Below are 27,230 nucleotides of genomic sequence, written 5' to 3' on the forward strand. Positions count from 1 at the left end.
TGTCACTCTGACGGACTGAGTTGTAAAATGTTTTTCTTATTTTGTATCTGTCAAAGTGACAGACATCATTTGAAATTTTCCGTCAATCTTTAAAAATATTGGTAAATGGCTAAGAATTTTCGTTTTAACTCTGGGCATTACCAATACATTTGACACAATGTTGTGCAAACAACAGAGCATGCTGAGCAATGCTGTATCCCACAGTGCAATGTGGCTGACATGACCTTTCTTTTCCAGTGTGAATAACCTTTTTTTTTTTTTTTTTTTAATCAGACTATCAAAATTTTGAAGCTATTTTACATTAATTGGAGCCAGAAATTCAAAATAGCCTCATTTATTTCCAAGATAACTGTTAACCAGATACCGCCTCCTGAATCAAACAAATAACATATGAGGTCATGTGAAAGTGGTCTATTACTGTTTGAAATATTTATCTTTGCGTGATGCGTACCATTTCATAGCGTTTTAAAAAATAAATAAATAATGGGCAGTATTTGGGGGTATACTGCCATGTGTGAAGTTCAAAGATTCAAACATTGCAAATACAGCCAGAATATTTGAAATCTTTTTTTTTTTTAACATACTTTATGTATTTTTAATACGCCTGACTGATGTTGTCAGGGAGGGTTTGATGATCCTAGCTGTTTTTCACTTGACCCCACACATTCAGGGCAGCGGTGCTGATCCACAGGCCAAAGACTCTCCTGAAGCGTACACTGCTAAGCATGCACTGCGACAGGCTCAGATGTCTAAAGAACTCATTGAACTCAATAAAGTCCTGGCATTGAAGGAGGCTTTTGTCAAGAAGATGTGTCAGAATGACAGTCATTTGGAGCCCATGCAAACGGAAAGTCAGGTAAGCCTGGAAATCACATGCCTTTTGAGTCATTACAAAATTTAGCTTGTTGTTTGCCTGTTTTTGGAAAGTGCCTTTTGGATTTTGGTATTGTGATGTTGACCGTTCCATGTCCCCAGGAGAACATTGCGAGTCTGCAGGCAGCAGTCGGCTCTCTACAGAAAGAGAAAGAAGATCTCATTCACGCGCTGCATTCTGCTAAGAAGGACACCAATCAGGCCAAGTAACTCTCCATAGCTGTACCCATTTCCCTTCTATTTTATAGGAATAGTTCACCCCAAAATTAAATTCTCTCATCATTTATTCACCCTCATGCCATCCCAGATGTGTATGACTTTCTTTCTTCTGCAGAACACAAACGAAGATTTTTAGAAGAATATTTCAGCTCTGTAAGTCCATACAATGCAAGTGAATGGTGACCAGAACTTTGAAGCTCAAGAAAGCACAAAGGCAGCATAAAAATCATCCAAAAGACTCCAGTGGCTTAAATAATCTTCATTTGTGTTCTGCAGAAGAAAGTCATACACATCTGGGATGGCATGAGGGTGAGTCAATAATGAGAATTTTTGGGTGAGCTATCCCTTGAAACCAGACCTGGGCAACTTGCGGGCCGGATCCGGCCCTCCACATGGTTTAATGTGGCTCTAAAAGGTTTTTTGCCAGATAAGAGATGGAACACCCCCAATTTGAGATTCATACTTGTGCAAATTGGAAATATTCCGCCTAATGTTATACTTATTTTGTGCAATCTGGCAACCATGCACGCGAGTGCGCGCTTTCTAGCTCTCGCTTTCAACTTTGAACAAGCTAAGTGATCTCTAGTGCAATATTCTGCTCAAGGAAAAGTCTTATACGGCCACTCTGTGTTCATTCCTGAGGCTGCTTGTGACATTTGGTGCTACTGAGTTTGCAAGTAAACCTTCTCAGTGATTAAATTAAATATAAAAGTAGATCTCGGTATCATTGACACACAAGCAAAAGCAAGCGAGAGACGAATATGTATATGTATTTTTTATTCGTGCAATTTATAAAGTCCCCTCGCACCTGTATGTTAATCTAACTCTTGCAGTAATCATTTATCTTAGTCAAGCAGCCTGTTTTATTCAGTTGTGTGCAGAATGGAAAGTCAAACCATTGACAAGACCCGCATCATGACCCTTTTAGCGTGTAAACGGGTAATGTTTTGAGAATAAAATAAGTAAACGCCCGCTTTGCGACCAAACATTAAAAGTTCTATAATTTTTTTTTTTTTTTTATTGAAACAGACCCCTGATGTAGAGAGTATTAAATTGAATAATATATTAACAATGTGGCCCCCTATGCACCACTTAAGGCTCGATGTGGCCCCTTTACCAAAATAGTTGCCTACCCCTGCTTTAAACTGTCAGCACCAGTGCTACAACATGCCAACATGTTGACCCTGCCGATGAGGAGGTTATCATTTCTATTTCCCGCTTACTCTCTTATATTGTTGTGCTCTAAGAGTGAGTGAACAGCGCAGGAAGAGGCTTCAGGAGCTGGAAGGACAGATGTCGGAGTTAAAGAAGAAGCTGCAGGATCAGTCCAAGCTGCTGAAGCTCAAAGAGTCGTCTGTGCGCAACGTGTCCAAACTCAACCTGGAGATTCAGGTGTGTGTGCGTGCACCTTTTTTTCAACAGGGTTGCAACTAACAACTCACTTGATTGTCAGATAATCAGATTATTCCTTGGATCCATTAGTGGGGTTGCTAAGCCTAGCATCACTATTCTTATACTTTAAAGGGTTTAAACAATTTATTTTGTAAATAAAACGGGTGGAAAAATTGGTGGGTGTGCAGGCGATGAAGTCTCAGCGGGTGCAGCTCATGCGACAGATGAAGGAGGACTCTGAGAAGTTTCGTCTGTGGAAGCAGAAAAAAGATAAGGAAGTCCTGCAGCTCAAAGAGAAGGTAAGCTGGCTTTAATATAATGTCCAGAAGTTGTTTACATTTATAACAAATAAAACGATGACTTCACATTTTCTGGTGGTTTCAGGATCGTAAACGGCAGTATGAGATGCTAAAGCTGGAGAGAGACTTTCAAAAACAGGCCAGCGTACTCCGTCGCAAAACAGAGGAGGTGAGCTGTTTCCCCCAGCACTGTACTAATTTACACATGCTGCTATGTTGAAATGTCTAACACGGGTTTTCAAACTTTTAATGCCAAGGACCCCCAAATATGATGATCCTCTTGCAAGGGAGCCCCCAGACTGCTATCGGGTCCTTGAATAACGTATAACGTTAGGCTGCACGATAATGGTTAAAATGATAATCATGATTATTTTGCTCAATTTTAATCACGATTATTAATCACAATTTTTTTTTCTTTCTTTTTTTTTAATACAGGGCTGCAGTAAAAAATTACAATAAACAGTAGCTCTCATATTGAACAAGGTGTTAAAACTACAAACTAGTATATGATTTGACCAAAATTAAGTCATGTTTTGCCCATGCTTTACTTCCAATGTAAGAGTTACTCTGTAGGGTTTTCGCACTTATAAAGTTCTCTTTAAAAAATAATGTATTATTATTATTATTATTATTATTGCAATAAACAATAGTAATATATTTCTGTAATAATTTAGCAGGCGGAAATGCTATCAATTTCAATCTCAAGCCTTTATTTTGACCAAAAAAAAAAAAAACCTAAGGAAGTGTGTGTGTGTGTTGTTTTTGTTGACAACAGCTTAGACAGGCTCTGGTGCTCCATACAAACATGGTAAAATGCTCCAATCTCAGTCCACAAAACCCCAGTGCCATAGGTTTATTTTAGATTTTTAAACACTTGTAATGGCCAAACATACTTAAAATTACATTTGCAATTGAAGTAAATCTGGAGCGCATTTCAACGCGGTCAGCGCACGTTAATGGCGCGTACGAACCAAACCGAACTCCGAGCACAGCTGTTCTGTACTTCTGTATAGTGCATAATGAGAGATGGAATAGAACTGCTGTAATATTACATTCACACCGCAGCTGATTGTGGCCTAAATCTGATTTTTCAGTCACATGTGACACATATCTGTTAATTGGTTGATTGTGTGAACAGCCAAAAGCGCTTTGAATCTGAGATGTTCAAATCCGACCTGGGCCACTTTCATATGTGGAATTAAATCGGAAACATATCAGATTTTTTCCAATGTGTCTTGGGTGTGAACAGCCAGGTCAGATTTAATGTGACTTTTACATTCAACATTCGTCATTTGCACGCTTGATTTCCAGTGTATATACGTCTGTTATATTTATAAACTTAAGTGCGAGTCATATCTGTCTAGTTAATGCATTCAGTTTCTTTTTAAGGGAAGAAAATAAAAGTATAGGCTTTAACAGTTGGGTTCAGTGATTCGTTTGGCTTGCACGTTAAATATGCGTATGAAAAGATACAGATGTAGATTTATATAACAATGCTCTTTGCTTGCCACTCGCTCAGAAAACACAGTTTCTATATTTCTCAAACTGTATCAAAAGACGAATGCAAGCCAGTCAATGGAAATATGAAATAAAGATATCTCTTACCTTACATATATGTAATGCCATTTTTCCTGCTGTCTTTCCATTTTATGGTGTGTTTCACTCGTAGGTAATATTACACTTGAACTTTGATTATTTAAATTCCACCATACGAAGGCAAATGATAAACATACATAAAAATAAACGGTCTTTCACTCGCGGACATATTATCAGATAGGCATGTCCTATCTGCGTTAAAAACGGAGAATTACATTTTAAATTATAATTTAATTCATTATTCATACTATAATGATGAACATGCCGGAGTTTGTTATACGCATTACGCATGTGGATCAGTTTTAAGAGTGTCGGCTGTTCAGACCAGTGTCTGATATGGGCTACATTTAAAATGTCATGTGAACAACCTAACAAAAAAATCAGATTAGAGCAAAAAATCAGATCTGGGTTACATTCAGCTGCGGTGTGAACGTAGCCTAACACCGTGCTGCATACGACGTTTATTCAGCTTACTTGCTGTCTAATATTAATGCTGTTGAATGTATGGAGCTCTTATGGAAATGGGAATCGAAGCAGTTTGAAAGACACCGCATTTTCATCCTACCTCCGTATACAGTCTCTGAAGGCAGCATTTTCCATCTTTCTGATGCGAGCCACGTGTGATCAAAGTGGCGCACATACGAGACATATACTCAAACTACTGCAACTGTATTTCAGCACGTGCTCAAAAGTGAAACTGATTGGTTAGTTGAGTTAAAAAATAGACTTCAAAAGAGCTTGTGATTTGGTCTGTCATCCATAGACACAGCCTATAATAAAAATGAGTAAAAATTTGCAACTTTACCTGGCTGATAACTTCTGTTTGCTAGCTCACTAATATCGCAGATGCTTATGCTTAATGAACTGCGAGTGGCAGAAACAGTGATTGCACAACAAATCGTATTTTAACCGCATCTCTATATAACATGCTTTTTTTTTTTTTTTTTTTTTTTTATCACTTTATTTTTCTGACAATTTTCTGCGGCACCCTGGGGGTCCGCGGACCCCAGTTTGAAAACCCCTGGTCTAACATGTTGCACAAATCAGCTCATGGGAGTCTGTTCACTTATACACTGTACTTTGGATTGCGTAACGTGTCTTTGCAGGCTGCTGCTGCTAACAAGCGTCTGAAAGATGCTCTTCAGAAGAGGAGCGAAGTGGCGGAGAAGCGTAAAGAAGTTCACAATCGTGGAGTGGAGGGAGTTGCTAACAGAGTTAAGGTACCCGCCTCAAACACCCGAGTTTGGTTTGTCATCTTTTAAATGTACACTACTTCTGTCGTCATTTTTGATATTGAGTCAAGTACAGGTTGGCAAATTTATTTTTTAATTGTCTACAAGCTCTAATTTCTCCTTAATACAATTTATTTATGGTGTGTTTAATGTATTTTTTTGTGACTTATAACTTGTCAGAAAAGCAGGTATATTGCTTTATACCTGACAGCTTATTGAGGATCTAAATAGTTGCAATTTGAGTTTTAGACTTGAAAGTTCATGGAATGAATGTTTCCTCTAATTTTTCATTTTTATTGAGCAAAACCAATTTCTATTGGGCAGATATATTTTTATAGAAAAAAACTCACTATTATTACGATCTCAATGAAAATTAGTCAGAAAAATAATAATGCAAAGCCTCTGTGGTCTGCCATATGTTTGTAAAAAGTCATTATTTTACTATAAACATCTGTATTTTTCTAGGATAAGATCCTTGCCTCATGAATTAATCCACTTGACATAACTTATGTTACACAAGTTTTCTGACTGTTTTATTTCCACACCAAATATTTAATGACAAAGATTAGACAGCTCATTGACTATGTAATCAGCTGTGATTTACATTGGTTTAGACCTGACAGTTTATTGAATATGTAATTTAGATTTTTATTGGTTTTATTTATTAGTAGATTTGATTCCTTTTGTAGACTAATTAAACAAAACAAAAAAATATGACATGACATGTTCTTGGAAAATGTCTGTACGTGAACGATCGTACAGATGTAGGTACATTTGCAGCAGCTCGCTAATAACTCTAAACACCGGTGTGTTCATGTTGACTGATCTTAACTGACTGAACGAGAATTAGTTGTCGGCCTCAAAGTAGGTGGAGCTCCAGGTCACACCTACCGATGACGTGGACCAATAACGGTAAGGTGTTTCGCAGCCGCTAAGAAGTTTTCCTGAAAATTCGCTCTGGTGAGCTGCTTCAAACCACCAAAACAAAACAGAAACACCTTTTTGGACAGATTTTGGTCTAAATTACGTCACACCCATTCGTTCTTCGATTTCGTTGGAAATTTGCTAGGGATTCAATTACTTGTGGTTTAGACCTGGCAGCTCAAAGAATGTGTAATTGGCTGTGATTCTCATTGGTTTAGATCTGACAGCTCATTGCATATGTAATTAGCTGTCATTTTCATGGGTTTAGACCTGGCTACTGAATGAAGTAGAAGTTCTGGTCAGCACAGAAGAGGCCCGGCGGCACCTACAGGACCTGCTGGAGGACAGGAAGATGCTGGCGGAGGAGATTGCTCAGCTTCGGCAGCAGATGGAGGCGGGAGAGAGACCTATAGCTAAAGTCAGGGTGAGTATCGCACTTTTTATTTACAACGGAATACTTGTCATAGGACTTCACCTTCAGGCTCTGCGTTCTTCATATAGTTTTTCAAGCTGCTGTCTCAGATGTTGATATAGGTTTGTTGTACGAACTCAGTACTTGCTTTTTGTATCTTACTACCTGTTTTTATATGTGTCTCACTGAATCCAAAGTTTTTATTCTACTGTGGTGGAAACCGGCTTCCATATAAAATACTGCCATGCAGATATATTTTGGTCTTTTCAGGCTTAAAATTGTTAGCCTGTCACTTTCAAGTCGACATGCAATGTGAATGTTTAAAGAGAACTGGGTTTTTTCACTTTGGGTGTACTGAAAGACTCTGAAATTTGAAAACGGCAAGGCCCGTTAGAAATAACTTAAGGGACCCATGACAAATTAGACTTCTAGGCCTGTAAATTGACGTCTAGACTGAGCAACTCCATCATTGACTGGACAAGTACAGCACACAACTGGTTTTAATAACTGCCTGTGCATCTGTAAAAATGGCACCATATAAATTGTTTTAATCACTTCTATAACTGTTTGCCGTCACTGTTCACAAATTTGGATTTTTAGAAATATATCTAAACACGGGGCATTACTCATGAAACATGGGCAGAACAAATTTCTTTTGTAAATCATTTGTAAAACCATTCTTATGCAAACCATTCTTGCCTTCAATTAAATGCAAGAACAAATTTATGATTTATCCAGATTCGTTCTCCTTGTGTTTCAGGACTAAAGCCAGGTATGTCAAAGTACGGAGCTGTGCAAAAAGCATGCATATTTAATGAGGCGATCATTGTTTGAGTGGTTATCAGTTTTTGAGAAATAGAGGGTAATGTTTTTTGTAAATGTCCTCAAAATAATGACTGACCCCTGTGTTCTGGTTGAATGCCTCATTCCCAACTCAGCGGCAGTATGATGCATTTCAGTTGTTTTTTGGGATGTGTGTTTGTCTTAGCGTCGTACACTGACCATCTCAGAGTTGGAGGGCCAGGGGGAGCTGGAGGCCTCCATCAGCAAGCAGGTGGAGAGTCTGGAGACGGAGATGGGGCTCAGGTCAGATATACTACAGCAATAACTACTACAACTGAACCACACAGCTGTCAGTCGGCATCTACATAGGACGCGAAGATAAAAGAGGATTAGTTAAATATAGCATTTAATTCAGAAGATTATTTATCCATAACATTAAACAATTAGGGTGATAACTTTATAACAAATTTATACTAAATATAAAATTAGAAAACAATTTTTTTTATAAATCAAGCCATAATGTAAACATAGTGATAAACAGCAGCGATTAACTACTTCGCTTAAAAAAAGATGCAATGAATCTGTGATTTAAATAAATGAACCTATTCTCTTAAATGTTTTGGACTTTCCATACCCAGGAGTGCTCAGATAGCAGACCTCCAGCAGAAGGTTCTGGATGCAGATAATGAGGGCCGGATGAAGCAGCGCTGGGATTCCATCACCACTATCAAAGAGGCCAAGAGCTCCTTGAAGATCCTCATGGCAGAGGTGAGCACTAAACATTCTCACATACTGATTTTTGACATGTGTATATGTTACCTAAAGGGTTAGTTCACTCAAAAATGAAAATTCTGTAATTTCCTTGCCCTCATGTCATTTCGACCCCATATTTTCTACCGTGAAACACAATAAGATGTTGGGCACACAAGCTGTGGTTTTCGATACAAAGAAAGGAATTTTTCATTTTTCGGTAAAAAGAATAACATCAGATTAATATGATGCTTGGTATTGATACTAGGAATGCAAATTGCATTCAATAGCGCCCTTGTGTGTACTTAACATGCCCTACAGGGTTTTAAATTAACACCTTTAATTTTTCAGGGTTTTTCCTGCATTGTAAATTCTATGAATGTCACGTGACTTGGAGCCGCTGGCGAAGCAAATTTAATGGTATTCATACCTCTCATAACTTAGACGTGCATCCGTGAAGGGCGAATGAAGCGTGCTTTCGCACGAACCTCCATAGAGGAGCAAATTATTACAATAAGTACAAGTTTTTGACAGATTTTCCTCCTGTTCTAACTGACCATGACAGATATCCTAAAGGTGACTTAAATCATTAGGCCTGTGTCCTGATAAACTAATATCATTCTTGTTAAAATAATGTACAAACAAATGCATGCAGTTACAGTCTCCATTTACCTTTTATCACTTTTTGCAAGACATGGATTTTGGCTAGTGAAAATGATGATGTGGACTGATGACAGTGGCTGGTGAGCCAAAAAGTTCATTTCAAACCCTGATGCCCTATGTGATAAACCCGTCAAATTACCTCCAAGTAGTTTCTTTTAAAACAACAATTTAAACCGATAATATTAGTCATACAAATGAATGCCGGTTAATTGGCTAACTGTCTACATCCCTAATTGATAATTTTCCAGTTTGATTCATTTCATAAGCATTTCATCGATTTGATTCAGATTTCAAAATTATTTTATTTGATTAATTCATTAGGGTATATTTCAGTTATAATGTTCATTTTGCTTGCAAATAAAAGATGTTCTCTCTCCGCTAATGCTGTACATTGGTACATTGTACAAATATAAATTTTGAAAATGAACAACAGGGCCAAAACAATGCAGTTCAATTGTAATTTATTTAACAGATGTTTTAATTAATAAAACCAAATCTGAAGTTAACTTTAAAAGTTTTTAAAAAGTTTTTAAATGTTGTATGAGAGATGACAAAGCAGAGCACTAATCCACGGTGAAGCGCATATTACATGTAGACTATATTTTTATAATTAAATAACAGCATTTGCACTTTAACGATCGCACTGGGCCATGTAGCGAACTGTTTAATCGTCAGAAGTGAAGCTTCCGTCAAATCCACATGTCAAAATAAAAGCATGATTCAAAATGAAATCTAGGCACCTGAAATTGAAGAAATTGGAATAGTAAAATGTAATATTCACTGTAGTAATATTAATAATGATTAATGAATAATAATAAAAATTAAGCAATTTATCACAAGCAAGAGTGCTGTTGTACTGATAAAAGTTTGTTTAAAAATGCAATCATTTGGTTTGAACCAGCAACATCAGTCAGTTTTTCCTAATTTTTTAAAATGTACTTGTTCATTGAACTGTTGAATATAAGCAATATCACACTCGCAATCATGCTATATGGCCCTAAATCAGCAGTGCTGTGATTACCTACGGCACTTGGCCTGTGGCCGAATCACAGCAGTGCTGTTGTAGGGCCATATCACACTCTTGCTTGTGTGATATTGCTTAAATATACACCGATCAGCCACAACATTAAAACCACCTGCCTAATATTGTGTAGGTCCCGCTCGTGCCGCCAAAACAGCACCAACCTGCATCTCAAAATAGCGAGATGATGTTCTTCTCACCACAATTGTACAGAGCGGTTATCTGAGTTACTGTAGACTTTGTCAGTTCGAACCAGTCTGGCCATTCTCTGTTGACCTCATCAATAAGGCGTTTCTGTCTACAGAACTGCCGCTCACTGGATGTTATTTGTTTTTGGCACCATTCTGAGTACATTTTAGAGACTGTTGTGTGTGAAAATCCCAGATCAGCAGTTACAGAAATACTCAAACCAGCCCATCTGGCAAAAACAATCATCCATGTGATTATCTAATCAGCCAATCGTGTGGCTGCAGTGCAAAACATCATGTAGATACGGGTCAGGAGCTTCAGTTAATGTTCACATCGACCATCAGAATGGGGGAAAAAATGTGATCTCAGTGATTTGGACCTTAGCATGATTGTTGGTGCCAGATGGGCTGGTTTGAGTATTTCTGTAACTGCTGATCTCCTGGGATTTTCACACACAACAGTCTCTAGAATTTACTCAGAATGGTGCCAAAAACAAAAAACATCCAGTGAGCGGCAGTTCTGTGGACAGAAATGCCTTGTTGATGAGAGAGGTCAACTGAGAATGGCCAGACTGGTTCAAACTGACAAAGTCTACAGTAACTCAGATAAACGCTCTGTACAATTGTGGTGAGAAGAATATAATCTCAGAATGCTATTCTGTGATGCGGGTTGGCACTATTTTGTCGGCACAAGGGGGACCTACAGGTGGTTTTAATGTTATGGCTCGTGTATGTGTGTAGTGTGTGTGTAGTGTGTGTGTGTGTGTGTGTGTGTGTGTGTGTGTGTGTGTGTGATATATATATATATATATATATATATATATATATATATATATATATATATATATATAGCTCAGAAGTTTGCATACCCTGGCAGAAACTGTGAAATTAAATCTTTTAAGTATAGTGATCATATGAAGCTATTTATTATCACATAGTTGTTTGGCTCCTTTTTAAATCATAATGATAACAGAAATCACCCAAATGGCCCTGATCAAAAGTTTACATACCCTTGAATGTTTGGCCTTGTTACAGACACACAAGGTGACACACACAGGTTTAAATGGCAATTAAAGGTTAATTTCCCTCACCTGTGGCTTTTTAAATTGCAATTAGTGTCTGTGTATAAATAGTCAATGAGTTTGTTAGCTCTCACATGGATGCACTGAGCAGGCTAGATACTGAGCCATGGGGAGCAGAAAAGAACTGTCAAAAGACCTGCGTAACAAGGTAATGGAACTTTATAAAGATGGAAAAGGATATAAAAAGATATCCAAAGCCTTGAAAATGCCAGTCAGTACTGTTCAATCACTTATTAAGAAGTGGACAATTCGGGGATCTCTTGATACCAAGACAAGGTCAGGTAGACCAAGAAAGATTTCAGCCACAACTGCCAGAGGAATTGTTGGGATACAAAGAAAAACCCACTGGTAACGTCAGGAGAAATACAGGCTGCTCTGGAAAAAGACGGTGTGGTTGTTTCAAGGAGCACAATACGACGATACTTGAGCTGCATGGTCGAATTGCCAGAAAGAAGCTTTACTGTGCCAATGCCACAAAAGAGCCCGGTTACAGTATGCCCAACAACACCTTGACACGCCTCACAGCTTCTGGCACACTGTAATTTGGAGTGACGAGATCAAAATAGAGCTTTATGGTCATAACCATAAGCGCTATGTTTTGAGAGGGGACAACAAGGCCTATAGTGAAAAGAATACCATCCCCACTGTGAAGCATTGTGGTGGCTCACTGATGTTTTGGGGAGGTGTGAGCTCTAAAGGCACGGGGAATCTTGTGAAAATTGATGGCAAGATGAATGCAGCAAAAACTTCTGCACGAAAGCTGCGCATGGGACGCTCTTGGACTTTCCAGCACGGCAATGACCCTAAGCACAAGGCCAAGTTGACCCTCCAGTGGTTACAGCAGAAAAAGGTGAAGGTTCTGGAGTGGCCATCACAGTCTCCTGACCTTAATATCATCGAGCCACTCTGGGGAGATCTCAAACGTGCGGTTCATGCAAGATGACCTGGAGGCATTTTGCCAAGACGAGTGGGCAGCTATACCACCTGCAAGAATTTTAGGCCTCATAGACAACTATTACAAAAGACTGCATCCTGTCATTGATGCTAAAGGGGGCAATACACAGTATTAAGAACTAAGGGTATGCAGACTTTTGAACAGGGGTCATTTCATTTTTTTCTTTGTTGCCATGTTTTGTTTTATGATTGTTTCATTCTGTTATAACCTACAGTTGAATATAAATCCCATAAGAAATAAAAGAAATGTGTTTTGCCTGCTCACTCATGTTTTCTTTAAAAATGGTACATATATTACCAATTCTCCAAGGTGTGTGTGTGTAAAAATATGTAGAATATAAATGAAACCTTATTTTAAAGTGTTACCTAATTATCAGGCAAAAAGGCAATTGATCTGTTTATTTCTTGATCACTGTATAACATTTACTGTTATCTAATTGAGTTCACAGACTGTACTTCCATGCACTTGCTTCAGGTTATAGCCTCCAAGACTGCTAATGCCAAACTGGAGAGTGAGCTGAAGCAGGAGAAGGCCAATCTGCTGGACCTGCAGAAGATCCTGTGTGATGAGAGGAAGATTATGTCTACCATGGACATGGAGCATCAGGGTCACCTGGTGGAGCTGGAGCAGAGACACCAGGAGAAGGTCTGCTGCCATTCAACATCCTGTTTGACCTGTAGACTGTAGCACAAGGCAGCATGCAGATTTTACTCCTTTTTGTTGTATCAGCATTCTTGGAACACTGCTTGTCCAACAATATTAGAGGCCCAGAATTGTTGTAGAATATAAATTATATTAAATTGGTGATCTGATTTGTGTGAATGTAAAGATATGCCCAGTAGTGGTTGACCAATATAGGTTTTTTACTGATGCCAATGTCTATAAAGCAGGGTGAACAATGGCTGATGTAGTAAAAAAAAAAAAAAAAATACAGTAAAATACTCATTTGTGATAGCAAATAAGACACACAACATCGCTGTACTTAAATGGAAAATCTTGTTACACTATTTAAAAAAAGAAATACTTGAAAATCGAAATTGTGCATCATACATTGGCAGAACTATCTGTAGATTTTGGAACTGACACAAGGAGGAAGCTACCAAGCAGGTGTGTTTATACCAGCCAATGACTGATGTCCAGTGTGTTAATGTGTTGTGCAGGTGCTGTATCTGCTCGGTCAGCTCCAGAATAAACCAGTGGAGGAGAAGCAGGAAGCGGTGTCTAAACGCGAGCGAGAGCTGCTGCAGCGCCTCAAGTTCCAGGTGTGAATTTTGGGTCTCAAAAAATACTAGGGCGCATCAATTAAAAATTGTTTAATGTGTGAATTTTCTTTGACAGAGGTTTTCTTTTGAGTATTGTCAAAAAAAATAAATGGTCTTTAAACCAAACATTGGAATTCATCAATATTACCAAGAACTGCATTGGCCCAACAATATGCAAAAATGATTAACATGGCATAGGCTGAATAGGAACTGTACCTTTTTGTACATGCATAATCAACAAGAAAATTGTGAATAACCAGCCTCGCTCATGGAACAAACACTGGACCAAATATTGTATCAGTATTAGCTGTATTACCAAGTGACGGTGAATTTGCTTCTATACCATTGAGTTTGATTGGGTGCACAACCTGAAGCTCAACAACAAAGCATATGAGAAGCGTTTTCTTGTTAAAAGCTGTATTTTATTATTTTTATTATTTAGCAATTTGCTGTAATGCATCTAGAAAGTCGTTTTGTTTTTAAATAAAAATGTGAGTTTTTAATTGTTTATTTCCTCACAGGAAGAGGAAATCGAAAAGATGCGAGAACTCCGTGAGCAGAACCAGAAACTCAACGAGGAAAACGAACAATACAAGGAGGTAAAAACCTTCTTGCACACTTTTAAGGGGCGTTCACCACAGCAAATGTCCAGTCAAATTCACTTCTCAGGCCCATCTTGGCGAGGTATTAATGTAATGTATACACTGTTGGTTATGTTTTAAGGAAATGTAAACCTGAAAAATTGTTTAACTCATATTTTTCTTTGTTTTATTTTTATTTATTTATTTTCATTTTTTACATTTATCCTACTCTTTGCAATTTATTTTAGTTACTGTTTACTTGAGTAATTACTTGAACCTTAAGCACTGTTTACTTGACTACAAAATGGTGTTAATTTAAAAAAGTTAATAATTTCTTTTGAGTCATTCTTTACACTGAATTGGTCAGACTGATTCCCAAATCTGACTGAATGATTCACTAGGTAATTTGTCTGAATCAAAATAATAATAATTTTTAAAAAATGATTGGAAAGGTCATATAAATTAAATAGAGTGCACCGATAGTTTTTTTTTTTTTATTTTAATGAATATAATTTTATATATATATATAATTTGTATTATTATTATTATTATTTTTTTTTTTTTTTTTTTTTTTGTGGCCAATACCAATTAAAACCAAAAACTTTAGGCAGATACCGATATTTTGCCTCTTACTCACTTTTGCTCAGGAATTACGCTTTAAAAATGTACAAAGAGATACAAAAGCTATTTTATTGTTCTAACAATAAATAATTTCCATTTAAACATGGATTGGATCTGTTGAACACAGGCAAAAGTTTTTAGAGTCGCAATGAAAGATAAATACAAGATAAAACAGAATATGATATCATAACTGTTAATGTGGGGCAAAATTTTATTTTTCATTTCTACAACATTTTGTATTTCTGTTTTTATGTTCTACACAATAAAATTGACATTTTAAATATTATGATAGAACATTACAAATTCATATTATGCATATTTATAGAGCTAGATAAATTACAAAAGATTTAAATTTTAGACATGTGGCATTTAACAAAATGTAATTTTTTTTTGTGTGGCGTATTTTATAGATTTGTATTTTTAAAAAGATCTTACAGAAAATCTGTAAGAACGCATTTTCATGAGTGTTTAAAGTATAGAAGGGAGACCATTTGTTCATACTCAACATCAACATATCAACATAAGTTAGCTTTGTACAGAAAGTAGAACTGCACGATTCTGGATAATTTGAGAATCACGATTTCTTTGCTTAGAATAAAGATCACGATTCTGAAGAAAAATCCTTATTTCAGTGTTTTCCAAAACCTGGACACAAGGATACTAAAAGTAACAATTTACTAGAGGTTCTGACAAAATGTTCTCTACTTTAATCTATGCAAAAATGCAATAAAGTTGTAAATCGGGGGCCTGGGTATCTCAGCGAGTAAAGACGCTGACTACCACCCGGGAGTCGCGAGTTCGAATTCAGGGCGTGCTGAGTGACTCCAGCCAGGTCTCATAAGCAACCAAATTAGCCCGGTTGCTAGGGAGGGTAGAGTCATGTTGGGTTAACCTCCTTGTGGTCGCTATAATGTGGTTCTCGCTCTCGGTGGGGTGTGGGGTGAGTTGTGCGTGGTTGCTGTGGAGAATAGCGTGAAGCCTCCACACGCGCTAGGTCTCCGCGGTAACGCGCTCAACAAGCCACGTGATAAGATGGGCGGATTGACAGTCTCAGAGGTGGAGGCAACTGAGATTCGTCCTCCCCCACCCGGATTGAGGCAAGTCACTACACCACCACGAGGACTTAGCGCGCATTGGGAATTGGGCATTCCAAATTGGGGAGAAAATTGAAAAAAACAAAAAAAAGTTGTAAATCAAATATATAAATTTGAAATGTCTTAAGTCCACAAGAGGGTGCAATGAATACATTATAAACCAAACAGCACCTTGTGATTATTGCAACAACAAAAATATCCTGTTAAAAAACTGCATAATAAATTAAAAAAAAATGATTTAACCTGTTTCTCACATGCGAAGTAAAAAGCAAAATGAGCAGAAAAAAGCTTCATTAACAGTTCTATGTTAACTTGGTATTGCAATAAAACACTGTTATTTTACAAAAGCTGTTTTTTTTTTTTTTTTTTTTTTTTTTTTTTTTTTTAAATAAATGTTAACTATTTAAATTAAAACAATGAGGCCTTCAATGTTTCTCTTGTAAAACAAATTGCTTCAAGCTTGTAAAGGAATTATTCAAGAGCCAGTAATTAAATAGAGAAGAGTAAACAGTGCTTTAAGTTTTACAGCAACAGTAGCAATTAAACATTAAAAGTTAATTTAATGCAAAACAAATCTACTTAAATTCTTGACACTCTTTACTGCGATAGATCTACATTAAGTATTTTGATTAAAAACAGTGCAGAGTTTCACACAGGAGCGCCGCATTCATCACAATACACAAGTGCACGGGCAGACACACGTACAGCAGCCAGCTATAATCATACAGTGCACGGGAAGTGAATTTAGACTGTTCAGACTGCAGGCAAATCAGATTTTTTTCTCAAATCAGGTCTTTTCAGGCAGACTGTCCACACTATTAATTGCAAGTGATCAAATCAGATTTGCGTGTTCAGACATAACCAACCTATCTGCATGGGTTGTTTTGGTAACGACGTAGGCGTACCCACATGACGATGCTTTCAAAACGGATGCGGGAAAAATGGAGGTGCATCATCTCGCCCTCCAAATAAGCGCCCTGTCCATTCGTGGTGCAGAACTCCTCCGTTGCACAAGAAAAACTCAGCGACGGAGGAGACTGGTAAATATTGTGATGTTCCGTGCTGCAGTCACCGATTTTTGACATCATCGTTGTGTGTTGCGTTAAGAGTGATGCAGAAGACCATTTGAAATTCGATTTGAGCAGCCAGAGCGTCCGGACTGAGACACATCTGAAAAAAATCAATCGCATTTGAAACCAACTCCCGATGTGGTTTGAATCAGATTCGGAAAAATCAGATTATGTGGTTTTTTGCTGTCCAGACTATCAAAACTCATCTGGATACAATCTGGATATGCAAAAAATCTGATTTTTAGTGTCAGTCTGAACATAGCCTTAGTCAGATCTTGGTAATGCCATCATTTTACTCCTAGCTAATCGTGGCTGCACCCTGCAGATTGTAAAGCACTGTGCTGGACAATCGTCTTTGGCCGTTGCATTTTAGATTATTCAGCGTCCCGTGCAGGAGCGCTGTGTTTTGTTGATGCCTTATAAATTTTATCAACATTTAAAAACATGTCTTGAAGTGAATTTCGAATTGAAATTTGACCGCCTTACAAATGCATGCCACTGGAATGTTAATATACATTGCAGAATCGTTGTCATTTAGAAATGAGATCACGTGGATGTCTGAATCGAGATCTCGATCTTTTAATGATTAATCGTGCAGCTCGAACAGAAAGTATGAACTTATTTGAATGAATATTGTTTTAGTGATATAATCTTAACCTCTAAAACGTAACGTACGTGACGCAGCACTGAAACACAACAATATCATAAATGTGGCTCTTATAATGTAAAAAAGGTTATGACAAAGTATGCATATTTTTCCGATAATTCCTTATCTCTCGGGAAAATGAATTTATGGACATGACCGTTATAGATGCTTCATCAAATCATATGTCAATGACAGAATCACAACCATCAGTGCTCCTCCTTTTACTATGATTATTCTGATAGATGAATGACTGTTGCTTTGGTCTGTGACTTGGAATTTGAGAAGGGACCATTTTGACAAACTTTGCGATTTGAATTGTATTACGATAAACAATTGCTGCGCTACTCCTGTCAGGGCACCACTCGCCCACACAGTGCTCTCTGAAAGGGTCCGTTCAGACTATATACAATATTTAAAATGCAGCCCATAGCAGCTTTGTATTTGTGCAAGGCCATATCGCAATTTTAATCTTATTTAAATCCATCATGCAGCCTTGATGGTTAAATCATACAGATGTCTCAGAGATCAAAGTTACAAGTTTTAGTGTTTTGATTTCCCCCTCACCAAGTAAGTGCTGCTTTCACGTCTGTAACGATGGGTTTTCCTCATTAATGTGAAGAAAACGGTTAATAAAACATAATGACTACATGTTCTTAGGAGTGTCAACCCTTCTATATTATGTGGCTGGTATTATTTCTGGATTGTGCATTTCAGTTCACAAAGTTTTGTCCACTTTAGTCACATCTGTATCGCAAGTTCATTTCCCATTCTAAAGTGGAAGAAAACTTGTTTGGACTGAACGTTTTCTGATGTCTGGACTCTATCTGCAGGTGTCTATGATAATTCATTGAAATGGTTTGATTTATACTGGTCATGGGTACTTGATATATGTTACGTTTTACGTTTTCACTGCAAATGCTGGAATTGCAATTGTAGCTCTGTGATTGGCCAAAATGCTCCGCTTGACTTCTCTGAAACCCTCTACTTTTCCCTGTGGAACCCGGATGCTTGACCTCTGGCCTATTTTCTGCAAGACCTGCGTTTTTAATTTGAGAATATTGATTTTTATATTGAATTTTAAAATGTTGAATTTCTTCTTCAGCTGTAATTTTATAATCTGACTATTTACAGCTAATTTCAGCTCTAAACAATTCAGAACACAAAATCTGCTTTTCAAAAATCAGTAAAAAATTCAATTTTGTTAAATGCCACGCCTACAATTCAAAGTTACGAAATTCAAATCCAAACCTTTCTATCATTCATCTAGCGCTATACATATTCAACATGTTTTACTTTTTCAGAATTCATTTAGTTTGGTAGGTGTTTCTCTGTATTACACAGAACAATGATTATAAATGCAATACCTTTACGTAATTATAAATACGCCATCGGTTTTCGTAGCTGCGTTTAAAAAAGAAATTATGCTTATGACTGATACGCCAGTTTGGTCAATAATTGGCTGATAAATATCTGTGGCCAATTGCATCCCTAAAATTTTTCAAATTGTGGGAAACCTGAATTTAATGTGATATGTTTAATAATATTTTAAAAAAAGGAATCCGTTAAATAGCATATTCGTTTTTTGCTCTGTTATTGAAATTGTTTTTTAAATTTGACTGGTATTGGTGTGGACTGCTGAAACCCAACCAACAGCACAGACTTGATGACATTCAACGATTTAAAAGCTGTCAATGTGCAATTGACCCTTCTCTAAGCTCCAAATCTATGCTCTAAACTCTAATGACACAGTGTAATCCTGTGACCCAGCAATGTTATTTAAATGTTTTGGGTCATTTGATAAAATCCCACTTAAAACTACTCAAACCCACATTACTCCCATAGGCTCTCATTGTAAAAAAGCAAATGCTTGTCAGAGAAATAGCAGATGGCCACAGTTGCTAATATAGGATTGGTCAGAAATGCTTTTAAGGCGGGGCTTAGTGAAGGGTCAATTCTGTGATTCAGTTTTATTGTACTATGTGCATAAGACTTATTTTCTGGATTTAATCTCAACAGAGATTACTTCTGGCCCAGTTGACCAGTGCCAAGAAAGTCCTCTCTGCTGTGAATGAGTCACCCGATACATCTTTTGAATATGTTCCTCCTAAGGTAAACCTCACTGCTACATGCTGCATCTTTTCGATTCTGTTGTTTGGACATTCAAATGTAATACCTTCTGTTGATGACTCTGTACACTGAGCTATGTCATGGTTTTCACCTCAAGCCCAAAGCCAAAAACTACTCTACTGCACGAGCACGTCTGCAGGAGCCAATAGATCTGGATGAGCTGATCTCTCTGTCCGAGTCTGAGAAAGAGGAGGACGAGTGGCGTCCAGAGAAAAACGACAGAGCACGACGAGCCTCCAAGAAGTCCAAAACGACTGGGGTGAGATTCGTGATGGACATGTGGACTGTAAAGCTTGAGAGAGCCTACTTTACTCGAAAATCAGCAGAAACAAATAAGAAATTATATTCCACATATAGAAAATGAAGCCTAGTTGCAGGGGCATTAGGAAGTTTTTGCATTGTACAATTACTTTAATGACTAATGCATCCCCAAATCTCATCATCTTTAAAAGTGATGGCAATAGTAAAATTAAAACATTGACAATTTGGGGGTAAAATATGCTTAAGTGTCCTGAAAATGTCACAATGCAAAAGGTCTTTAGGTGTATTGTAGATGTATTTTATGTATGTTTTTTAGGAAAAATATAATATAATTGTATTTATTTATTTGGTATTAAATATGACCAAGACATCTTGACAGGTTTCATAAGAATCACCAAATAGTTATAGCTTGCAATAATATTTTAAGTTCTTTATAAGTGTTCTTTAAAATATTAAAATAAATGGCAAAAGTTCTGTAACACCCAAATTAAATATTTTATCATTTTTGGACCACTTTTAGTATGTTGTAGCTTTTAAGCAAGCTGTTGTGTATATATATGTGTGTGTGTGTGTGTGTGTGTGTGTGTGTGTGTGTGTGTGTGTGTGTGTGTATGTGTATATGTGTGTGTATATATATATATATATATATATATATATATATATATATATATATATATATATATATATATATATATATATATATTACACACACACACACACACAAGTCAGAAGATTACATACATTTAGGTCATTAAAACTCATTTTTTAACCACTCCACAGATTTAATATTAGCAAACTATAGTTTTGGCAAGTCGTTTAGGATATCTACTTTGTACATGACACGAGTAATTTTTCCAACAAGTGTTTACAGACAGATTGTTTCACTTTTAGTTGACTATATCACAATTCCAGTGGGTCAGAAGTTTACATACACTAAGTTAACTGTGCTTTTAAGCAGCTTGGAAAATTCCAGAAAATTATGTCAAGCTTTTAGGCAACTAGCCAATTAGCTTCTGATAGGCTAATTGGAGTCAGTTGGAGGTGTACCTGTGGATACCTTCAAACTCGGTGCCTCTTTGCTTTACATAATGGGAAAATTAAAGGAAATTAGACAAGACCTCAGAAAACAAATTGCAGACCTCCACAAGTCTGGTGCATCATTGGGAGCAATTTCCAAATGCCTGAAGGTACCACGTTCATCTGTACAAACAATAGTAGCAAGTATAAACACCATGGGACCACGCAGTCATCAATCCGCTCAGGAAAGAGACGCATTCTGTCTTCTAGAGATGAACGTAGATTGGTGTGAAAAGTGCAAATCAATCCCAGAACAACAGTGAAGATGCTTGAGGAAACGGGCAGACCAGTATCTATATCCACAGTAAAATGAGTCCTATATCGACATAACCTGAAAGGCTGCGCAGGCAGGAAGAAGTCACTGCTCCAATACTGTAATAAAGCCAGACTAGAGTTTGAAAGTGCATATGGGGACAAAGATCTTCCATTTTGGAGAAATGTCCTCTGGTCTAATGAAACAAAAATTTAACTGTTTGGCCATAATGACCATCGTTATGTTTGGAGGAAAAAGGGTGAGGCTTGCAAGCCAAAGAACACCATCCCAACAGTGAAGCATGGGGGTGGCAGCATCATGTTGTGTGGGTGCTTTGCTGCAGGAGGGACTGGTGCACTTCACAAAATAGATGGCATCATGAGGAAGGAAAATGATGTGGATATATTGAAGCAACATCTCAAGACATCAGCCAGGAAATTTAAGCTTGGTCGCAAATGGGTCTTCCAAATGGACAATGACCCCAAGCATTACCTCCAAAGTTGTGGCAAAATGGCTTAAGGACAACAAAGTCAAGGTATTAGAGTGGCCATCACAAAGCCTTGACCTTAGTCTGATAGAAAATTTTTGGGCAGAACTGAAAAAGCGTGTGCGAGCAACGAGGCCTACAAACCTGACTCAGTTACACCAGTTCTGTCTGGAGGACAGCAGTTACAGAAATACGCAAACCAGCCCATCTGGCACCAGCAATCATGCTAAGGTCCAAATCACTGAGATCACATTTTTTCCCCATTCTGATGGTTGATGTGAACATTAACTGAAGCTCTTGACCTGTATCTGCATGGTTTTATGCACTGCACTGCTGCCACATGATTGGCTGATTAGATAATCGCATGGATGATTGTTGGTGCCATTTCTGTAACTGCTGATCTCCTGGGATTTTCATGCACAAAAGTCTCTAGAATTTACTCCAAATGGTACCAAAAAAAAACATCCAGTAAGCGGCAGTTCTTTGGATGGAAATGTCTTGTTGATGAGAGAGGTCAACAGAGAATGGCCAGACTGGTTTGAACTGACAAAGTCTATGGTAACTCAAATAACCACTCTGTACAATTGTGGTGAGAAGAATATCATCTCAGAATGCTATTCTGAGATGCGGGTTGGCGATGTAATGGCGGCACGAGGGGGACCTACACAATATTAGGCAGGTGATTTTAATGTTGTGGCTGATCGGTGTATATCTTTAATTCTGTCTCCTCTAGTGTGCGTGTCGGGGTCGCTGTGTTAACAAGCTTTGTCGCTGCCGCAAAGGAAAAATTACCTGTGGGGAAAACTGTGTCTGTGACCATGAGAAATGCCGCAACATGGAGAATCGCACCAATGTGGTAAGTGGAATATGTTCTTTTGAAGACACAGGGGTTGTTTGCTGGCCAATCATTTGAAGTTATTTTTTTCATCGTCTCACAACCAGACCGAAATATGTGACTTGTCTAAGGACTCTGTCGCAATTCCGGAGGACCCCACAGCAATCAGCCCCCAAGATGCCACATTTTTCAGACCCGCTAGTGTACCACCCATTAAGAAGGTAGGACCAAATAAGATTTTTTTTCTTTTGTCATCTAGCCTTTTAAAGGTACAGTTTACCCCAAAATTAAAATGGTCATTATTTACTCACCCTTAAGGCTCTGATACACTTATGCAAAGTTTTTTGCTTGGAGCTAAAAAAGAAGTTTCAAACAGTCGAGCAACAGTATAGTATTTGCGGACATTTGGACACCTGCCACACCGGTGGGGAGGCATTTAGTGGAGCATTTAAAGATGAGGATGCACAAGACTACTTGTAAAACATCAACTAATGATATTTAAATGTGTTATCAGTGACTTCATGCCTCATTCTATATAGCAGAATTCACACAAGATCAGTAAAAGAAGCTGATTTTAAATACTCGATTTAAGGAAGATATACTCTATGCTGTATATACGACATGGTCTTGGAAAATGTCTCTATGCAAACGATCGTACAGATGTAGTTAGGTTTGCATCAGCTTGGTAACTCTGCATGCCGGTGTGTTCATGTTGACGTATCTCACACCTGGGTCACAACCATTGATCATGTGGACTAATGGCAGAATGGTGTTAAGCAGCCGGTACAAAGTTTTCGTGAGAGGTCACCCTGGCGAGCTGTTTCAACCCACTGAAGCAAACTCAAAAACACCTTCTTTGTTAGCAGATTTTGTTCAAAATGTCACGTTCTGTGTTTTGCTTGAAGTATATCGTGACCTTTGTTTTTCCCTACCTGTGCACTTAAATTCTCTTTGTTACACTGAAAATTTTAAGAATCTTGATGCTTTTCAATAGAATCACAATTGATAATGACCACATCTGTTGAAGTCCAAAAAATACCAAAAGGTAGTCCATTGACTTGTGCATTATGCGTTCCAAGTCTTTGAAGTCATACGATAGCTTTTTCTGAGGATTCAACAGACCGAAATTTAAGTCGTTATTTACAAAAAATGCTTCAGTGCAGTTCTTAAATCTCATTCTCCATTCCACATATTCAGAGTGGTTCGTCACGATCGGGTACATAAGCGAGAACTAATGAGGTTTGGCATCAGTCAGTACATTTACATGGGCATTTATAATCATGATAAAGTGGCTTTGTGTTTAGTCGAGCTACAGTATTCATCTGTCTGTCCAAGTATACATGACACGATGCGTAATACATTTTTCAAGAAAGGACATGAGCTGAGAAAGTGCCGGAAAAAGACTTCACACGTCACCTCTTTCTTTTTGAGCATGACACCAAGGCCAGTTATGGTCTAATTTAGGTGTATACATGCTGGACGAAGCCGAGCTACAATCGCATTATCAAAGACTGTTAGTCCGGCTTCGTAAAAATTTAACTGATGCGATTTAATTAGACTTTTAGACATTTTATTGCAAAAACGTTTGCGTTCCCTTGCAAAAACGTTTGCCTTCCCTCGCGCAAAAAGGTTTGCTTCCCTCGCAAAAAAAGGTTTGCCTTCCCCCTCAAAAAAGTTTGCGTTCCCCCACAATAGATGTATCCAACCCTTTTCAAAATTGATCTTGTTTTTACTACAGTGACCATATTTTAACCATGATATTTGTAGCAAAACCCATAGTAATAATTTAGGAAAACCAAAACTATGGTAATCATATTCTGCCAAAATACATGATTGCTACAGTTTTATTATAGTAGCACCGTAGTTAATTTGTGGTATAAGTACCACAAAAAAAGCAAGCCCTTACAAAAAATAACCATGGATTCACTATAGCAAAACTGCTAAGAACTATGCAGTTAAAACTAAAAAGAACTTTTTATAAGAACTATGGTTTTACAAACCAGGGTACATGTACCACAAATTAACCATGGTGTTACTATAGTCAAATTTACCATGTTTTTTGGCAGAATGATTGATTTTGATTTTTAAAGTCACTCAATAATGCAATGGTTTACCATATATGATGAGCAGGAGATTGGAGACATAAGCCCCCTGCCTGCTGATCTGAAGCTTGAAAAGAAACCCGTCCCTGCTGACGAGAGCAACAGCGATGAAGCAGACACCATGAACAGCACTGCCAGCTTCCTCCGGAGGAACAAGAGAGGTCTAAATAACTTCAAAAACAGCTTCTTCTCTGACTGCACGCCCATCCGTGAAGAGCATTAACCATTCAAGTTCTGATAGATATGCCTGCTTGTCTGTTCTTTTGTCTAGTCTCTTTTTCATGTGCTTTAAATGAATGCATTTTTTTGTTAAAGAACTTGATAGTTGTAATATAGTTTAATATTGCTTTTCAGTTGCAATAATGGCTAACGTACTAGCAAGATGAACAGCACACGTCATGAGTAATTTTATAAGTTTTTTAACAGTTTGGCAGCATGATGCTTAATCATATTTTAGATATTCTATTGAGAAATGTAGTGACTTGATTAAATGATTGATTTCATTTGGGATCTTGCGTTTTCTCTTCAAGCATAGACTGCAAAATATCTGAAGAATTCCTCTTAATTGATTGATTTTTGCCTGGCAAAACTGATGCTTTTGGAGTGCTGTAAGATTTACTGTTAATTCTTAACCCTTCTGCATAAATAAAAAAAAAGTTATTCGGAGGTCCTTCGAGGACAAAAATGTCAGCATAAAAAACTGCCATAAAAATATTATATATTAATATTATTTTCCACTTTCACTGACTTAGATTTTTTAACCAGCATCAGTCCTGATCATAACTACTAAATATTCATTCATTTTCAGGATTTTAACCCTTTAAATGCCAGTTTGTTTATTTTATGCCACTGTTGTTTTTTTTTATGAAAAAAAAAACAAAACAAAAAATTAATATATATACTAAATGCTTAGGGGATTTAATTATTTTTTATTTTTATTTTTTTTTGGGATTATCACAGTCTGGGATATGTCAGTGATTAGCAACAACATTGATTTTGATTCATTATTATTCTTTGTGCAGTGTCAGATAAAAAAAAAACTCTCACAGTACCTTAGAGGACAAAAATGTCAGCATAAAGAAATTGCCATACAAATATTATATATTAATATTATTTTCCACTTTCACTGACTTAGATTTTTTTTAACCAACATCAGTCCTGATCATAACTACTAAATATTTATTCATTTTCAGGATTTTATCCCTTTAAATGCCAGTTTGTTTACATAATAACGTTGTTTTTTACACATTTCTCAATACACACATTCAAAACACACTCTGACATCTATAGCAACACACCCACACAATTTTAGCTGCATCATTTATTCAATTGGCCTGCAGTGCTCTATAATACAGCAAACAGAAAATAGGAAAAAAGCATGTATTTGCTCCATAGGCTAAACATGAGAAAAATGGCGCCATCTGGTGGAAAATATTAATAATTTTAATTTTGAAGCCAGGGTTCTGGATCGAAAGCATAATATCATAGCATTCATGATTTTATGCTTTAATGGCACTGAGATCAAATATTGCAGTTTTAATTGGTTTCAGTGGGGACATTTTTGCCCTGAAGGTCCTGAGTGTAACTATTTTGTGTACACAGTATATTATAGATGTATTATAGGAACTAAGGTTGAAATATCAAAATACACACCTTTGGCTAAATTTATGCCATTGGAGTTAACAGCCAAAATGATCAAAAATGGTCGCACAAGGGTTAAATGGTAAATAGGTAATAAAAAAATAAAAATAAAAAAGTTTTTTATGAAAAGATTTGCTCTCACAACTGTGAATTTGCAAACTAATCTGATATACATATGAACTGAATGCAGGGATAAATTTGTTGAAAAACGTGATCTAATCTAAATTTCATGACTTGTAGAAAGCAGTGCACTACAGGTAACACTTACATTTTAATACAATCTTGAATCCACGTGTTTGACCACGTGTGCTGGTGTTTTCTTTTGGTGGAATGGTTATCCAGTAAAACTTTTTTTTTTAAAGAAATGTTCATGTTTGAATACAAATGAAGCTCAGTTGACCCCAAATTACTACCACAAAAATTCATTTGGATTCATTTAAAAAATGGAAGTGAATGGGGCCAATCCGTAAACGTTAAAGAACTCATTTCAAAAGTATAGTCACAAGACCTAAACAATATGTGTGTTATGATTTTAGTGTGATAAAATCGCTAACTAACCTTTTTCTGTGTAAAGTTTTATATCCAATTTTACAAGCTATTTGCCTTGACGACATAACAGTAAACTCTTAAAAATATTGTTTACATCTTGTGGCTATACTTTTGAAAGCGTGAGTATTTTAATGTTTATAGATTGGCCCCATTCACTTCCACTGAACCTGGAATATAAAAATAAATCTGTTACAGTGCAAGTAAATGTGGCACCCATCCAGCCATCCATCATCAA

At 37.1% G+C, this 27,230-nt stretch overlaps 1 protein-coding gene across 3 annotated transcripts in view; it reads left to right on the forward strand.

Moving 5' to 3' along the window:
- kif4 (kinesin family member 4) overlaps nt 1-25,302 on the forward strand; it is a 48,508-nt gene extending 23,206 nt beyond the window's left edge. For 2 of the 3 annotated variants that reach the window (XM_051680131.1, XM_051680130.1), the window contains exons 16-32: nt 671-856; nt 976-1,079; nt 2,340-2,484; nt 2,673-2,783; nt 2,869-2,952; nt 5,486-5,599; nt 6,804-6,959; nt 7,936-8,033; nt 8,369-8,498; nt 12,864-13,034; nt 13,550-13,651; nt 14,173-14,250; nt 19,680-19,772; nt 19,888-20,049; nt 22,602-22,724; nt 22,811-22,924; nt 24,834-25,302. In XM_051680131.1, coding sequence (XP_051536091.1) covers nt 671-856; nt 976-1,079; nt 2,340-2,484; nt 2,673-2,783; nt 2,869-2,952; nt 5,486-5,599; nt 6,804-6,959; nt 7,936-8,033; nt 8,369-8,498; nt 12,864-13,034; nt 13,550-13,651; nt 14,173-14,250; nt 19,680-19,772; nt 19,888-20,049; nt 22,602-22,724; nt 22,811-22,924; nt 24,834-25,028 — 2,166 coding nt within the window. In that variant the 3' untranslated portion in view covers nt 25,029-25,302. The remainder of the gene's footprint in view (nt 1-670; nt 857-975; nt 1,080-2,339; nt 2,485-2,672; nt 2,784-2,868; nt 2,953-5,485; nt 5,600-6,803; nt 6,960-7,935; nt 8,034-8,368; nt 8,499-12,863; nt 13,035-13,549; nt 13,652-14,172; nt 14,251-19,679; nt 19,773-19,887; nt 20,050-22,601; nt 22,725-22,810; nt 22,925-24,833) is intronic. The other variant, XM_051680132.1, reaches the window with a different exon arrangement.
- The last annotated feature ends 1,928 nt before the right edge of the window (nt 25,303-27,230 follow it).

Source organism: Myxocyprinus asiaticus, chromosome 40, assembly GCF_019703515.2.
Source record: "Myxocyprinus asiaticus isolate MX2 ecotype Aquarium Trade chromosome 40, UBuf_Myxa_2, whole genome shotgun sequence".
NCBI lineage: Eukaryota > Metazoa > Chordata > Actinopteri > Cypriniformes > Catostomidae > Myxocyprinus > Myxocyprinus asiaticus.